Consider the following 18,735-nt stretch of genomic DNA (forward strand, 5'->3'; position numbering starts at 1 on the left):
CTCCGACCGCACACACGTCGACTAGTTCTAGAAGTCAGCATCTATGTATGCCGGAATTATTGTGCCACTGTGACAACTATTCAGGCCGTGATTATTTTTTTATCTGACACCAATAAAAAAATGGGATGATACAGGAACACTGAAAATTACTGGAATTTAATGATATTGGCCCGTATATAAACCCAACAGCCTTCGCCAGATACACTGGAATGCGCCCATAAAAGAATTAATACAGAGAGGATTCATTAATTATTTCATGTCTTTGATCACATTCAGCAAGGATTGTTGAAATGGCTATTACTAGCATATTCAGCATATCTCAAATAAAGGAAAAAAATATACTCCTTGTAGATTATTCTATTGTTGTGCCGTTTCAAAATTCTAATTAACTAATTAAAGACGCACCTTTTTATATAAAAAACTAATTATTGCACCTCATGGTGTCCTTAAGGGTTACATTCGAAAAAACATCATCCTGATAATGTTTACGTGAACAGGACGATGAAATAGATTTTTATATGTAAATTTCAAAATAAATGCACATGTTTTACAAGTATTAAAGATAAAAATCATTAATGCTAGTTTTCTGTTCTGAATACTGGTTGGAAATTTGAGCTCCCCAATATGCCGGATTCCATTTTCATGCTCCTCCCTTTTCTGTTCTGCCTCGTCTTTTTAACTTTCCAAAGCACTTCCTCTAGTCTAGTCTTCCTCTCACAGTTTGCCCTCCAGTATCTCAACCCTATGAACCCCATCAGACTCTTCAATTTTTACTATGTCGGTATCCCCTGATCCCCGTTACTTCACTTCCTCACCCCCTTATACTTCCGAACGCCATCACGCCTCCACGACTGGTTTCGAACGAATCCCTTGATTTACAATTTGAAACCGCCACCTGGTGACGACTGCTTTAGTTGCCTAGCTCGAGGACCCGGCATGAGGGCGTGACCGTCGTGGGGACCACTCGAGAGTGGCCGTGACTACAGAGTCCGCACCCACTCCTGAGACGGACGAAACCGCAGTGCTCGACACTAAAATGATAATTACCGCGCTCCTACTTCGATAAAACATTATCGAACACGGCAAGCGCCCTGACTTCCTCCTGAGCTGGTGAATAATTGATGCGGGTGCCACGATCGAATCGATCAGTCGATATGGGACGGATGCGAGTCGCCGATACTTCATCCGGGATTAGTCGCACAGATGGATTTGTCGGGAGAGGCGTGGGAGGGGAGGGGTGAAGGAGGTCGGGGTTGAAGGAGGAAGAGACGTCGCGACGCGTCGCGGGAGGAGGCAGCGGATTCCCTCCACTGTCCGTCCGTCCTCCCCCACGAGGCACTGCGTGTCTAAGGCCCAAAGGGGGTGAGGAGGAGATTTTGGGGTTGGGAGAGGGTAGGAAGGGGTGGTCGGGTGGATAGGTAAGGCGGTGGTGGTCCCAGCTGCGGCGGCCGCACCTGTCACACCCCTGGGAGGCGCACGTGAGGAGCCCACGGCGGGCACCAATCCAGCGACGATTCCCCGCATCGATTGGGACACGATCCGGAGACCGCTTCGGGTTTCCTAGAGAAGTTCTCTCTTGTGTTTCTCCCTCTCACCCTTTCTTACTTCTACCCTTTTCTTCTTCTCATTTCAAACCTTCCCTCTCGATCTCCTCCATCCCGGGGGCTCGTCACTCCGATTCAGTTACTTACCCATAGCACAAAGTTGCTCCCTTTTGGTGATACAATGTCACTGGCCTTTAGTGTTTGGTGCTAATTTTGTATCCCTACCGTGCTTAATTAAAGAAATTCTCATCGCGGAGCAATGATGAAAGATTTGACCGTTGCAGAAGAGCGATCCTACGGATGCGGTGTGTGTCATTGACGACGAGCAGAAACAATGAAGAAGCAATTCTCAACCAACGTAGAGTAATTTAATTTTCAGTGGACGAAGGAAGGAGTAATCACGCATTAAAAACAGTTTGGAAAAAAGTTGTTGTTATTTTAAAAAGTGTAAATCTTTGATTTTTTTATTATTTGGTCGAACGTTTTATAAAATATACATTTAGTCTTTTTCGCAAAGGTTTTTTTAGTTTTTCTTTTTGCTGTTTATCTACCTAATCAATGAATATTGATTGATAAGGCACATTATTTCCGGAAAACATTCTTAAATTACAATCTTAAATGGATCTGAGGAGAATAGGTATTTTTTGCATGAAATTGGTGCAACAGGGGAAGAGAATAAGAACAATAGATACGGATGGATGCGATAAGAAGTAGAATCACATTTTATCAAAGTGAGAAAAGCCAAGGGAGCATAGTTCCATATCCGTAAATTATATCGTAAGCAGTCGAAAATTATTAATATTAGTTTATGAGTTAGGGGTGTCTTGAAGTGGATGATCTTCTGAGAACAATATTTCCTTCAAGTTCGTTTCACTTACCTTAACATGCCTTTCAAGTTTTACTTCCAAGCTCTGAGATCTATTAACGCTTCCGAATACGGCAAGAGAATTGAAAAAAGTTATCAGACGAAAGCTTTTTGATTTCCTACCCAAGACATCTTCACAGAAGCTAATCATATGTTAATGCTACTAAAGTCATGAATTCATCAAACATTCCAAGTAACTTCGGGAGATGCCGCGATAGGAACTTTTTGCTCTCGAGTCATCCGCTAAATGTGCATAAGAATACAACAATTTCAATGCCGATCAAGGCGAATGCTTTTTGCACTTTGAAATTGTTGCATTGTCACAAAACATTGTTTGAATGATCCAGCGGCACATATTTTTATTTCCCAGTTAGTTTTCTTGGCTATAACCATGCAAATGAATTTATTATATTTCGCGAAGAACTAAATGTCACAAAGCACCAAAGATTACTCGATTATTAATGCTACTTTAAGCGATGATTACTGTGTCATTACGGTATGGTAAACAAAAGCTCAATGTTACCAACCATTTATTTTTTTCATAGGAGATTCCTAAAAATCAATCTACTGAGCGCCCAAATACATTCAGTAATCATTTCGTAGTTCAACAATTTTGTGAGAGGCAAAAACTTTATGCGAACTAAAATTTCGCGTGAGAACGCATGAAAAAAAGAGATGCATCTTGTTAATTCTATCATTCGCATTTACATATAATTTAGGGAAATCAAGCAATTGAAGTATAATTGCTTCTGCTGCAGGATTGATAAATTTCATGAATAAAAATTGAATTTTTTATTAAGATTTATCAGCAAGCCTCGCCGAATCAGATATTCACTAAGAGCAAACATATGTCTCTAAAATCTGGCATAAATTTGGAAATAGGCACCGAAAAAGAATATCTGCCACTGTTGGAGTAGGCCTTCAGAGGGAGCTAAAGAATTGGTTTGACCCGCTAGCTTAGAACTACGCCAGCTTTAAGCTAAGGGGTCCAAAAGGAAAAGCAAGAGGAAATGGGGAGCTAATACGCCGACACAGCAGCTTTCCAAAATATTTAGGCATGATTTTATTAACGTAATGCTAGTTGAATCATTTCAAGTAGATATTACTCATAAGAAAAATCTGACCCGCCTTCTCCCTTAATATTTTTTCTTCGTGCGGAGAGAGGAACAGATCTTTAGGTTTTGCTCAACTCAAGGTCTTCCCTCCGAAAGGTAGTCGAGTACCGGGGAGTGAATGGCATGGGTCCCAGGAAGCGTCTTTGGTGCACACATCCCAAATCCGATGCGTCGGAATCAAAGGGCGTTTGGGAAATGTAGATTAACACACGAACTCGCTCGCATCAATTCCGGGGTAGGTGTGAGTCATGAGGGGAGAGTCTAGGAGGAGGAGTGTAAGGCGCAGTGGGAAGGGGGTAGATTATCGGAGTGGACAGGGTGCTGGTGAGAGAAAGAGGGAGAGAGAGATGTGGGGGGGGGGGGTGGCTCGTGGGAGGAGGGAGTGTTAGGGTTGGGAAAGACAATAAAACGGGGAGATGTAGGTTTGGGTTGAGGAAGCGAGATGGGTGGGGTTGGAAGGGATTTAAGGGGTTATGCGCCTCTGTGTGAAGGGTGGGAAGGGGGAGGAATCGTGGTGGGGAGAGAGAGTAGACCCTATCGCGCGGGAGGCGGCCGAAGGGAAGGGTGTAACGGGGCATTGCGCGGGAGGAGGCGACGGGAGGGGTGGGCGGGCTGGGCCGGGGATTAGGGAGGGATAAGGAGTGGATGAAGGGGGATGGGGGTTGAAGTAAGACGGATGGGGTTGGGGTGCTATGTCCGTTAGAGAGGGAAAGACGAGGGAGGAAGACGGGAGGGTGAATGGAAGACGGCGAGGAAGTAAGAAATTGACGCAGGGGCTGGAGTGAAGGCATAGTGGAAGTCTTCGAAGGAAGAGTGCTAGAGGGAGTAGAAGAAGCGAAGAGGTTGGAAGGAAGAGGGAGGTAAGGGAAAGGATGAGATAAAAATGAGGACGAACGGAGGGAAAAGGGAGGAATCGAAGGGAGTGTGCAAGTGACGACGTATACAGAGAGGGACAGGAACATCGGGAGGAGAGAAGAGTGATGTGTAGATTGATGAACTTCTTTATTACAGAGGACAACGAGACCGCTTTTTTTGTCTATTATACCTGCACCGGTCAGAAACTGAGATCGGAGTTAAAGCATAGAACATACGATAGTTAATAAAAACACATATCGTACTCTTTCATTTCCGCACGTCTCAAAGACCTAACGTAATCTTCATATGATTTGACTGAAAAATGCTTCGAAATGTTTGTGACGCATTATTTCCCAAATAACTATTATGAATGGAAAATTGAATGTAAGTGTTAGGAAATCACACTTAGCTTTGAACAAGCGTTTTACATTAAATACAATGTGGAAATTACAAACGGGCTGTGGCGGTGTATTCTTTCATTCAAAAACACTCTTACTTCCCGTCTTATCTGAAATAACACGCTGTTATCGTTGAAGTAGTAGACATTTTATAGTAATAAATGATTAATGGAACATGCCAAACAATCACAGGTGACGAAATAATAAAGATTTTTAACATTACATACACATACTGTGCTGAGGAAAGTTGTTCTTGAATAGAGAAGAAAATTTCCAACAGCTAAGACGAAAAATCAGTCCTAGGCACAAAATATACCCATTTCAGTTCATTAAATTGAAGACGGAAAACTAATTTGTGCGTAATGTCAGAATAAATACAAGAAGCCTACAGAAGAAATATCTTTCTTGGATTTGTTATCGAGAGCTATATTCAAAAGTAAATAAATGACGGCACATCCTCAAACTTTTTGGATGAGTGTGGTTATATAACTATTTATTTTTCCACACCGCTAAGTTGACTTTAAAATAATAACAAAGAGATATTTATGTAAATAATAGTGTATAATTTGTAATTTAAAACTCCATTTTAGACGAAAATGCCTTGATAAATTTAATCAAACGATAAATGTCGTTATATATTGATATTTCAATAATAATTCCCTCTGCCAAAAGAATCACCGTCGATCGTAGTTATTCGTTTTGCTACATTTTGTTAATTATAACTCACCCCTGACCGAACATATGGAGGATATTATTTCTGATTATTTGGTTTACGTATACATTAAGTTATGAAAGAAATCGGAAAAAAACTCATATATAAGGTGGTTTGAGTAGGAAGAGGGTGGATGTAAAGAGAAAAAATGAACAAAAAAAGCAATATTATTCTATAAAGATGCCAACGGTTTATTCAAAATTCTTGCTCAATAAGTTCAGCGAAGCATTTTCCTAAGCGAGGAATAAATTTCACTCTTACGAGAGTCCGTTGCGTGGGTAATCCTCTCGGCTTCGCATATTTGATCGCGGTAAGCTGCGGATTTCTCGATTTATCGAGGATCGGAATTTGAGAGCGACCCTAATATTATTCCCTAACCTCAAAGAAAATATCCCAATAATGATTTACCAGAGCCATGCCTTCGGTACTGAAGCCATTCAGCGTTGGCGCGATTCCAAACAACTAAATGACGAAGCATTGATTGGACGCCTTCTTCCGCGAAACAGATACATGCAGCCGGGCGCCTGCGCCAGGGATTATCCCTGGCACAAGTCGGACATATGGGGGGGGGATGCAGTGGCCATAAGGTCGCCTGAAAACGTACTGTTATTCAATAGGACCTTTTATATTGACATTTTTTTTGTCTTCACTTCATCAAATACGCATTCTAATAAGGGTATTGTGCGTTGTGTCATCTTACGAATGGGTAAAATGAGTAGGATGGTGTTTACTTATAGCTTTTTTGCTTCAATTATTTATTTCCTTAGCTGTGTGGCAGGGGAGCGCGCTGTCTAACTGAAGAAATATCAACATGCACAATATATATATATATATATATATATATATATATATATATATATATATATATATATATATATATATATATATATATACATTATACCATAATGGTATCTTCTATCGTTTTTTAGACGTTAGCTTTTTGTGAATATTTTTGTTTCCATTTTGGGCGCTGAGTTTAAACACTATTGTCCTTCTCAAAGCGAAATTTAAAATGCACAGGGCTCACTTTACAATTATATCGATTTTATCGGAATCCTTGTGCATTGTGAGATTTCAAAGTAATGCAGTAAAAACCTTGATTTTATTTTATACCGAATCTTCGCAGATCGTGCGATGACTTTCGAGTATCGCTGTGTATGTGGCATTTTCGTGATTGGACGTTATCCTTGCATTACAGCGACTATCTTGACAAGGAATGATATTTTTTCTGATTGTTTCAATACCCTCTTTTTAAAGTTCTCTAATTAGTACTCACATTGTCTCGATTGCGTATTTTCCGACACATTCAGCATTCTATGTAAAAAAAACCAAAAACACAGTAATCAAACAGAATGTCGGTTAATGGTTGAGCTCAGCCAATTCTAGACCCAACGGCGTGTAAAATTCACGCAACAGGGGAAGTATGCCAACTCCTTTCCCCTGTGCCATAAGTTTCATTAAAATTACTTCGGTTGATATTCTAGCTCAAATGATTTGCGGAATTTCCTGGGTGATAAACATTTACATACATCCATGTGATCTCATACAAAAATATTCACTACATCTTTACTGAATTTCAAAGGCAAAACTAGGGTTTCTGTAGGGGTAGATTCACCATTAAGCAAACATTACCCATGTTGTATATTACTAGATATTAGAAAAATTACATTTTCAAACGAATAGACTGACTGCGGTATGCAGTAAAGCTTATAAAATCTTAAATTTTCATCCAAATATATTATCAAAGATGTAAATTTTAGATAGTAACCGTAATATTCAGTTAATAATGGGCTGGTGTTTTGTTGAATGATATTGCGCCCTATCAACTCGTTAGAAATGAGCTTCCTTCAATCTCCCTCATTGATAGAAAAGTTGTACGGCGAGTACACTTATTAGGAAAGCAATGAAAATAGACTTTAGTATTCTTGTGCATTGTGCATGCATAAAAATTCATGCTTTATCTCCTCGCTTGGATCCACAAATGATGTATTAAGCATGTTTTCGTAAGTCTACGCAGGAAACAGTAATTCGTGAACCAATTAGTACAGAGATTAGTACAGTGTACTAATCTATCCGTTCCCTTAAAACATTCTGAAATTTGTCCCAAGATTAATAGACTCGTTATTTCTGCAATAATCGAGGCCAGAGGAGCTGCCGTATGTGCAGACATAACGGATTCGAGGCTTTGGCCGATTTGTCTTATTTTGCATACTCGTCTTACCTAAGACACAATTTTTCTCATGTTATGCTAAATAAATTAGTGGCCATTTATAAAAAAATGAGATTATAAAAAGATTTTCTCTGCATAATTTAACCCATATAGGTGGCAGGGTAGCTCAGAGGGTAGAGCTTTTGGCTACTGACCGGAGGGTCCCGGGTTCAAATCCTGGTGATGACTTTTATGCTGAGGACATTCTCAGCTTCACCCAAGCTGCGGTACCATACCTTCCTGGGATACCGCAGGCGAGACAGGGAACGGATCTGGCCCTGATGTGTGAACTCCACATGCAGCAGGGTTTTTCATGGGGTGAGCTCTACCCTCATCCCCAAAACCAACCTTTGAGTTGAACACTTTGTTGGTGTATTTAAAATGTCATGTGGCACTTTCAAGTTGATCATAGAGATTACCTTTTCCAGGAAGGGATGTATACACACAGAGTACCCTTTCGGGAATTATAGTTGCTAAGGGGTCCGCCATCCAAAAACTTTTCGTAACGCGCTACGAGCTTTGGTTTTGCCTGTAACTAAGAATGCCCTCGATCCACTTACAGCTAACAAGATGTGTATTTCCGAGGGCAACTTCCCGTTGGACAAAAGCCCGATACTTTTGCAACCCTCTCATTCTCGTCCAACACGGACGGTACCCGACCCTCGCGGACATCCCGCCCCTTTCAGTCCGTGACGCGAGGAGAAGGCGCGCGTGCCCCACGCACGTGCCTGATACAACCGCCCGTCGATCCTCACTCACCCGCCCTCCCGACCGACTCACGCCCCCGACTGAACGGCGGGCGGGCCCGGGACTCTCGGCCCTCCCACCCCCCGTCCCTTACTCCACCCCCACCAACAGCACACCTCCCCCCGCCACCAGCAGGACGCCTCACTCCCGTGACACCCCAGTGCGTCATTCGGCCACTTATACGGGGGGAGTGTGCCTACGGACAAACCCCCTTTCCCCAACAAGACCCAACCCTCGCGCTCAACCCTCCCCAACCCGCAGCACGCCCCGGGAGCATCTGAGGTTGCACGTTAAGGTAATCCTTCGATAAACGAATCCGAGATGGAGTTTTTGCAAGCGGGATGGGGCGACGGAGATTGGAGGGGGGTTTGATAGGAGGGTTCGTGGGTGGTGGGGGTTGGTGTGGTCGTATCGGGGGCAGGAGATGTCTCGTAGAAGGGGGGGTACCTGGAAGAGAGTACCCGCTGCGCTTGTGGAAGGGGTTGGGGGGAGACGAGCGAGAATTTGGGAGAAGGGGTGGAGGGAGGAGGAGGCCGGAGATTGAGGCTCTGCATCGGGGGTTGGGGACGAGCAGACCCCGGGGGTGGGGGAGCAGAGGTGGCGGCGATCTTGTTGGTTAACATGCACACTCCTCCTAAGTAGCACGCGCAGAAGAAAGGCCCGTCACGTGATCCCCCGTGCCCCGACAACCCCCAGCCACCCATACCTCCGTTTCCCCCACCTCCCGACGAACTGCCTCACACCCCCTTTCCCCCTGCAACTTCCCGTAAATCAATCCGAGGGTAACAGAAGGGGTGAGCCGGCGGGAGGGAGACGGCAGCGGGGTGCGGTGGGTCGTGGCGAGGGGGCCCGGAGGAGGCGGCCGGAGGAGAAGTGGTGGGGAACAGGTTCAAAGACAAAACGCCGTGAAATATTGTCGTTGGTGCAGGCCCGGTGTAAATTTAATATCGTAAAAATGTCGTCGTATTGACTGCGCGATGCATTTGGACTGTGACACATATCATATGACTTATCGCAATTACATTAGAGGTTTTCGATATGACGACATTTTAGGGCTACAATGCGGATTTTATCCTACTCTCGACGACCATTCCTGGATTCATATCGATACAAGATTTGAAGATACATTCGAGGGTCTTCTACGCACAAGATCTATATTGCTATTACACCGAGGTCATATATATATATATATATATATATATATATATATATATATATATATATATATATATATATAATCTATAATCTTGTCTGTGTCTCTCTTGAAGAAGGCCCCTGAGAGGGCCGAAAGCTCGAACAATTTACCGTGTAAGTGTTCTTTTATATGTGTCTATTCTTTTCTATTTGTGTTATGTTGTGTCAGCCCATTATATATATAATATATATATATATATATATATATATATATATATATTTATATATATATATATAAATACAGGTATACATACACACACAGCCACTCACCCACATATATATTGCGTAATACCTGTAGAAGAGAAAAGAATGGTGGCTGCAGTTAATGAATTATAGGATTGAAATAAAGGCGATGGTGAATATCCCGTACCCCGTATGCGATGTGATTTTATGCAATTCATTACGCGGAAACCTGACAACGGGATGTAATATTTTATAGATATTACCTGCCCATAGTAACCGTTAAAGTCCGAAAATTTCTCGATAATTATCGAAGTCTTCGGCCTATATTTAATAATTAGCATTGATATCGCCCATCGAGCTCGCATTGAACTGCTATGAATCGCTTTATTCGGCTGTTCGACACCGAAATGTCATACCTTATCAGTATTATCAGCTGGTCACAATACTAATAAATAAACATGCATTGGATACTTATCGATATTACTTCCCTTCATTTTTTACAGATGAGCGTAGGTTTTGAGGCCAGGGTGTCGCGGAGAATGAAAAAAATAAGTTAAACGAAGGAGAATGGAGCAGCTGAAGTTTTGAACGTCTTGGGCGAAGAGAGGAAGTTAACGGAAATCCGAAATGGGCAGAAAATATGGATGGAGGACTTAATGAAAGGAAGTAGGATGTTAAGGGCTGAATGAGAAGGGAGAATGCGTGGTAAATGGGATAGAAGAAGGAAGGTATGAGATTAGACTGTATGAAGGCAGGCAGAAATGACGAAGTACTGAAGGAGTCACTCTATTGGATGAAATTTTGGTGATGTGTGGAAGATATCGTAATTGTGAATTGGGGACTGTCCAAATACCTTCCATGAATTGTTAGAACCATTCGGATGAATCGTCGTCCGCAATTCATATTTTTATAAATTTTGATGGCCACTATTTAATATCACGTAGCAATTTAGTAGGTAGCAGTAAGTGTGCCATTCGATAGAAGCTTCATCATATTCGATAGCCGCTCGACATCGGAATGTGGCGGCATCTTGTGGACGCTGCATACACGTCGCTGCGTTAGCAGCCCAGGGCATTATTGAAGGGGTGTCCATCGGAGTGGAGTGATTGTTGAGGGTCGTTGGGACGGGCCCCAATTAATGCGGATGGGGGGTCCGCGGGGAAGGGTGCTTCGGGTTGGGCGACTCGTGCGCGTGTGCCCATGTGTGCGCAAGGGCTCGCGTGTGCAGATTCGCGGCAGTCGGGGGGGAGTTAACGACCCGTGTCTCATCCGCTTATTACGAAGCCACACGAACTCATCTTGCCGTCGGCTCCCCTCCCTCCCTCACCCCGTCACTTCGGCACCCGCAATTCGTCGCGTGGGAGCCCTGGAAAACTCACTCGGGATTTGCTTCGCCCACGATTACGGCACTATCTTTTCATCTCTCTCCACCCCGGCGAACAACAACTCCCCCCCCCCTGTCCTCAGGTCGAATCCAATACATGATCCCGACGGAGATGCCTCCTGGATATTTCTGGGTTGTTTCCCCCTAATCCGCCCGAGTAGCGATTCGCTCTGGAATCAATAAAAGATTAGACTGCATTGATTTTTGCTAATGAGAACGGCAAATCCCTTGAGAGTTGGGTCTAGTGCCGCCTAAACTGCGCGAAGAGAACCATGGAGGAGGGTGTTCAATATGCCCCAAGGAACTCCGTTAATGTGAACTGGCAAAAGCGACCGCGACTCCTGTTCACATTATGACTTCCCATAGGTATGGGTGGATCGTTATAGGGAAAAGGGCGTCCGTTGCATTCAAAGGTGAACGTCCTGATCCACACTGGTCCATATAATTTAAATTCGAAATCCCCAAGAAGTAGGAACTATTGGAAGGAAAAGACAGAAGCACAAATAGAGTTTTAAATTGTTTATGGCGGAGTTAAAGCCACTCACGATCGTGGAGCCGGAGGTGATGCACTTCCCTCCCGACCACTGCGGTAATATAAAAAAAAGCCTAATGATAAATGGCGCCTTCTTTATTTCTTACAATTTAGGTACTTTTCCCACCAACTTATTAAGATTACTTCCATAAGTGCAATGCTACTCTCTAAGTGCAATGATTTCGTTAAAAAAGTTAAAAAACTAATTAAACCGAAAATCACCGCATATGCAATTGGGAGAAATATTGGAACTCCAATTTTTTTATCACATAATTTTATATAAGTTACATAGTTGTGTTTACATATGAAGATCGATACCACCCTTGACAAATCCGTGTTAATATGTACACCACTTAGTTCTGTGGATGAATCTCAAACAAATAGGTCTATTTGTATGATTCCTCAATCATTTATACTAAATGTATTGAAATCAAATCAAGATCATCATAATACGATTAGATGCGGAAAGTGTTTCTGAAAATTTCCGCTTCAACTGAGAATGAGTAATGTTTCATTTCAGAGTTTTAATATAAAGAGCAATAAAAGAGAACATAAGATTAATATTTGGCAAGATGTTGCTTCAAAAGTATGAAAATATTACGTTACAACCTAAGCCTAAGGTAACTAGATATTAATAGGGTTATAGATTTTTAAAAAATGCTGGTAGTAGGAGGTATAGAACATGTCCTTACACGAAATCTGGGTACTATTCTCAACTCTATTGAAAATTTGTAAAGACGCTTCATGCCTTTTTTTCCACTCGTGTATTCCGCTAGAAAAAGACGAATTTTCCCATGAATTGAGTAAATAACATGTGCCACTTTAAAGGAAAATATTTCCACAAAAGACCATTTCATGAGAATTCGTCGACCGAAAAAACATATTTTCCACTCTGTGCATTGGTGATGCTGGGAAACATTATAGTGGAACCACTGCTTCCTGGCGTGAGCAGGGCGGTGGAGAAACGATACGCGGGAAAGGAAAGGGAGGGAAAGGTGAACGTTGGAGGTAAAACATTGAGGGAAAATTAAAAATAAAAAAAATTCCGGGTAGGAGGGGGGTGGTGGTTGGGAAAAGGAGAAAGAAAGCACCCGGTAGTGTTCCAATGCGATTTTTTACCACTTCTATTTTTAAGCATTCCATCCATTTCCAGTCGCGACTCTCTCTCTCTCCTCTCCTCGCTCGCTTTCTCCCTCTCGTCAAGGAAGGAGGACGTAATTCACTCCGAACGCGCGGCCGTTCGCTTCCTCCTCCCTCCCTCAATTCCCTCTCCCCCCCCCCCCCCCCGGGGTGGGGCCCAGCGTGTGTTCACTTTTGTGCCCCCACCCCCCGTGGACACCCCCTTTTCTCACCTACACGCTCCGCCACCTCCTCCTCCCCTTAACCATACTCCTCTTTCATCGCAAGTCTCTCCCTCCTGATTCGACCGCCCCTTCCATTCCGGGAGGGTTGGATGATGATCAATAGATCCAGCGCAGTTTATTGCGGCGAGAGACGAGGTCGCTTTCATCCGAAGATTTGACGGCTGCCGCGGCGGCCGTCCGTTTCGAAACAACCCCGGGAACGGGAAAATACATCTTTGTCGATTAAAATTTGAAAATGGAAAAAGAATAATTCACCCCAGTTTCGGGAAGCGTGAAATTTCCCAAACTCTTTGGTGACACACGAGCACTCTATCTCGCAATGATGCCCGACCTCTTTGTGCACCCGGACACTTAAACGAAAGGAAAATTATGAGTGGGCAAAATCAAATCTCAGAACATTATTACTTGCACCAAATATTACATTTAATTAAACGTTTCATGCGTTGCCAATCTTGTGGAAATTGTTTATTCTTATCCACTTTGCTCTAACCATCGCACGAACTCCTAGAAATAAAATGGTGCACATCAATTTGGTGCTCATCAACATACTTACACGGGTTGGGCAGACGGACTCGCAGGCACAGTATCAGCACGCTATAAGCGGTGAAACTCTGCTTTATCTATGATTTTACCAAATTCATAGACAATTTAATTTTTTAAATTCAAAATACCAATGAAATTTGTCCACCGTAAAACCTATCTGCTGTTTGAACTTCATTTTCCTCCGGAGATAAATCTTTTCTGATAGTCTCCAGGTATCAATCGGGGGTTGATTTATGCTGTCTACGTACAAAAACAAGTTATAGTATAGTAAGTATAGTAAGTAAAACAAGTTATAGTATAGTATAGTAAGACATTTTTAGTGAAAGAAACGATAGAAGAGACATAAATTAAGTTAAATAGTTGAATTCAGTTTTCAGTTAATGATTACTAATTATTTTTTCAACTTTCCCGGACTCTACAGTGCTTATAGCTACAGAGTACAATATTACTATAATTGGCTCCAACAGTTTTTTCATTAGACTTCCAATTGAGTTGATTTACGAATGTTTAATCCATTTCACGGATATATTTGAAAAGTTTTTAAAAAAGGAAACCATTTTTAAGTGATCCAGGTTGTATAATTATTCAATAATCCTAGGGTCTCTAATCTCACTGTCGTTTATATTATTTAGTTTAACGTTTGAGATTTTTGCCCAAATGACCGAAGGGAATATGAAATTTATTCAATGAACAATACGAAAAAATACAGCAGACATTCCAAAACCTTTAAAATTCTCAAATATAGATGTGCCTAATGTTTCGTATCTAGGACGGTCTACCGTATCATATCCCTATCCGCTTACCTAAACAGGGAAGGACAGTATTTCACCTTAAGCTTATTAATATTCAGTACAGCATTTGCTCCAAAATATTTGAAGAAGTTCAAGTATGTAAAATTATATCACTGTGCATACCCATAATAAAGATGAATAGAGAAACTTGATCTTTTGATATCCATCCTTGCGGTAATTGGTTACTAAGAAACGTAATGAAATGCGAGAGTAGGTCCATATGTGTTGCACAGCATAAAAAAAACGTCCAAACCCATAAAAGCCCACCTATCCCCTCCTTGTCCTCCCTACCTCTCCGTCCTCAGCTCACCATACGCTGGCGCTGTTCCTCCCGCCCCCCTCTCTCCCCTTCCCCGTATCTCATCTGTCGCCCTCTCGGCAACAATCCCGCCAGCTCCCCGCACCCTTTAAATCCACCAGCTCCCTTCCCCCCTCTCACCTCCCTCCCTCCCACTATCCTCTCTTCCCTTCCTCTCCAGGCATCCCGGTTGCCTCTCCAGGGAGATGGAATGCCTCCCTCAACGGGCATGGAGACGAACCCCATAAGGAACCCATGCGTCTCTCTCTCTCTTTCCGGAAGATCTATTACCCAAGCGGAATCGGTTAGAGGATAACTTTGTTCCCTTGTACCTATATACAAAGATTTCGGACGAACAGCCTCGCACATAAATGATCCTCAGTGGTTGCCCTCCTAAATGTATTTGTGTGTGTCCTGGGAGTGCGTGACGTGCATCTGTGGATAAGCCTCAACGCCATTGATGACGGGAGCGGGAGTGGAGGCTCATGGGAGGAACGACGCGTTTTGGCGTTATGCTCCTGCCACGCGAAAAATAGCATTATTCGTCGACGTGTAAGGAAAAAAAATTGTATCCAATATGTTATGTGTTATGTATCGGGGATTAATTTTTACGCGAATGCACTCCTTATTAGACCTAACGATAATTGATATGATACAGAAAACTATGCTGAAAGGAGCAGAATTATTGGGGATTGTAAATTTTTGAGAAACCTGAAAAAGTTTCTGGTGCATTAAAGTTCTGATTGGATAATTTGACGAGAATGTTTTTAAAGAAAATACGAGAAAATATTCTCCAAAAATCTTATTCAGCCAAATCACGAAGTTAATATTCATAAAATTCATGATTAAGCAACTAAACAATTGCATAGTTTCAGGTGTGATATGGTGGGAATACGATGCTTAACACGATATTTCTCAAATGATAACACTTATCCACCGGTTTCGATGCCCTGTATCATCTTCAGGATTCTCAAGATGATGCAGTACATCTGAATCAATATTTAGTGAAAATGTGTCATCATTTATCCATTATAAACAGTTGAAATATTCATGGTTTAGGTGGTGTATCTCATTTAAATTATTTTCTTTGCGCAAGAAATTGTGTGTAACAAAAGGGACTACCTGAGAGACAGGCTGCTGGAGTCGAAGCAATATTCGGGTTGTAAACTACTTCTGATGGTGATTGTATACATTAGCATTAAGCACCCTAAGCGCCAGTTGACACGGTAGCCATTACAAATGGTGCAAAAGTTCTAAAGCCGTTTGACATTTATGGAAGGTAGTTATGAGAGGAATAACAACTTAGTGGCTTCCTCAAAGATGTCAGTTTAACCGGAACAGAGAAAACCAATGACAGCACTGGTGACAAATCCCGACATCTCCCGCGTCGAATCCCGACCCTGGGAGTGGGAAGCCGGCTAAGCCGCCCGCACTGTACCGATCCAATCCCCTTGGGCAAAGGAACGGAAGAGAAGCGGTCCCATCTGTGCGCCCTTGCTCATTTACATATCCCACAGCTAATGGATGCATTTCACCGTGACTCGTTTGGTGTCCCGCCGTCCTGGACGTCCACGCAGCGAATGGTTATTTCGATGCACCTGCAAACCGAGCGGCCCTTTGGGGAGTGGATCCTGAGTTAACATTTTCCAATACTTTTCATCCCTTTGATTTGTTGGATAGCGTTTAAATTGATGGCTGGAAGCGGAAACCGAAAAATTAAAAAACATTCGCTTGCGATGCGAAATATAACACTGAATTCTCGCAAATGAAATTGAATTCGCAAACATAGCTTTGCTACGGCGTAATATCCTCAGGTAAATATACGGAGGAGTACACTCCTTTTATGTATAAATTATCCCAATTTATGTGCGTGAGTATGTATGTGTATCAGCCGAAGATGGGGGGTAGAGAGTGCGAATTTGGGGAGTGGGAAGAGATCTGATTAGTAACGGGCATCCATAAATAATCATGTGGGATGCTCCATAGGATGTGTTTGGGTCCCTATCCCCACCCTGGATTGATCTATACATGCATGGAATAATTTATATGAACAAGAAGTGCACTCCTAAATGTATCCACACAAGGATATAATCTACGGTTTCATAAAAATGATGGGGAATCACTATGGTTTCCATCGAAATAATGAAGAATTCCAGAAAGTCGATCCGGGAATTATTATGTTAATGCTTTAAACTTCACCAGTAGGTCTCCTTTTTAAAATTATTTTCACGGTGTTTTAGGACGTGAATATCAAATTTTCAATAGTCTTTGGTGTTCGATGATTTAATTTTTACAGTCATTCTGATAATGAGCTAGCCCTACACACAATGAATGATTGCTCATTTATGGTCAAGGGGTTCGATATAAGACTATGAAACTGTGTAATATGGATGGTGATTCATCACATACATTAATGCCATGGATAATCATAAAATTTATTTATTTTCACGGGAAGTTGCCTTGTTTAATTTTCATATAATACGCATAAAAGCGCTCTAAAGCTTCACGCTAAGTATTTGATAATTGTGGCATTATCCACAATTATCAAAAAAAGGGATGATTCTACATGAATTTAAAATATCTATATACCAAAACACACTCCTCCCCATAAATTGTCGCCTGATACCTGATTAATCGTTAAAAGGTGGAGTAAAATTATTCTCGATTTTCATCCCGCGGGCATTTCATCTACTATATCGCGTGCTTCCCGGACACCGGTATCAATAAACCTACTTTCAGGCAACCTTATCTAATTCCTCATCCCATCCCATGTAGCCGTTCAAGTCCATTGTGGAAAATTTTCCGAATGCATTTATTTATCGCGTCATCCCCGTCAAGCGAGGAGGCGAGCAGTGAAGTTTACTCTGCGAGAGATTTGGTTAAAAACACCCTCCGCATGGACTCCTCGCATCAAGTTCGGCTTAGCCACCGCGGCGTTTTATAAAAGCCGCCATTTATCATGGGACCCGCGACGCCGGGGGAATTTACGGCATCGCATATTTTTCCCGGCCGGCCGAGGAGGAAAAAGTGGCCCCGCGCTTTCCGCCTCCCTCCGCGGGCGATGCACGACGGAGGCCGCGGGCAAGGAGAGGGAACAACGGCGCCTTCGACGCCCGGCGCCGAACCCCAGCAGACCGTTCCTGGGTGGCCACCTCGCTTTACACGCTACGACACACGAACGACCCCTTCCCCCTAAACAACCACCCACCACACCCCAACCCAGCCCGTGTGCATGTTACGCTTTCGGGGAGAGGAGGACGACCCATCTCTCCATCAAGTGGAGTGAACTCACCGGCAGATCCTCATTTATATCCTCACAAAAGCTCCAAATCCACCCCTCCTCCTCCTCACTCGCTACACCACGTTCCACCGCGCCATCCGCGATCCCCTCCACCCTCCCAACCCCGGGCCCAGCGAGCGCTACTTTCCACCCAGATCCGCGGCGGCCCTTCAACCCTCTCGGCCCGGAGGAGAGCGCACCCCACCCCGTGGGGGGAGACGACGGGGGAGGGCGGAGAGAGGCAATGCAATCTCTCCATCCCTCCCTTTCTTTCTCTCTCTTTCTCGCACGCTCGCTCTCCGCATTTACATTTAAATGCTTCCAATTATCCGTGCGGTCGACGGGGGTGGAGGGAGGGCGGGTGGGATGGGGACCGAGGGGAACGTTCGGATATTGTGGATTGGTAGCTGAAGAGAGAGGTGGTGGGATAGGGTTCACGTCGGTGGGTGGGACGTGAGTTGGGTGTGGAGGAAAGCTCGGCGAGCATGGCAAAGGGCAAAAAAGGGAACGTTGTAAATAGGAAATGAAAAATGACTCCGCGTCCTAGGGCGTAAAAAAATGAGGCAGAATTTCGCGAACGGAAAAAAGGCGTGCCGCGAGATACAGGTGGGGTGTGTGAACCGCCTCTAGAATTGCGCGCCATCGGGGAATACTTTCTAACTCGAAATCCCGTGATTCGCGTTCAGCGAGAAACTAATTCCTCTCTCGCCTATTAAAGTCT

The 18,735-nt window shown here is 43.2% G+C and overlaps 1 protein-coding gene across 1 annotated transcript in view; it reads left to right on the plus strand.

Annotated features, from left to right (window-relative positions):
• Positions 1–18,735, plus strand: part of Ptx1 (pituitary homeobox homolog Ptx1) — a 261,443-nt gene that overhangs the window by 76,883 nt on the left and 165,825 nt on the right. The window contains exon 2 of the mRNA XM_071584426.1: positions 7,813–8,016. Within this exon, the coding sequence (XP_071440527.1) occupies positions 7,813–8,016 (204 nt within the window). The remainder of the gene's footprint in view (positions 1–7,812; positions 8,017–18,735) is intronic.

Source organism: Hetaerina americana, unplaced genomic scaffold, assembly GCF_022747635.1.
Source record: "Hetaerina americana unplaced genomic scaffold, ioHetAmer1.1.p SCAF_19, whole genome shotgun sequence".
Taxonomy (NCBI): domain Eukaryota; kingdom Metazoa; phylum Arthropoda; class Insecta; order Odonata; family Calopterygidae; genus Hetaerina; species Hetaerina americana.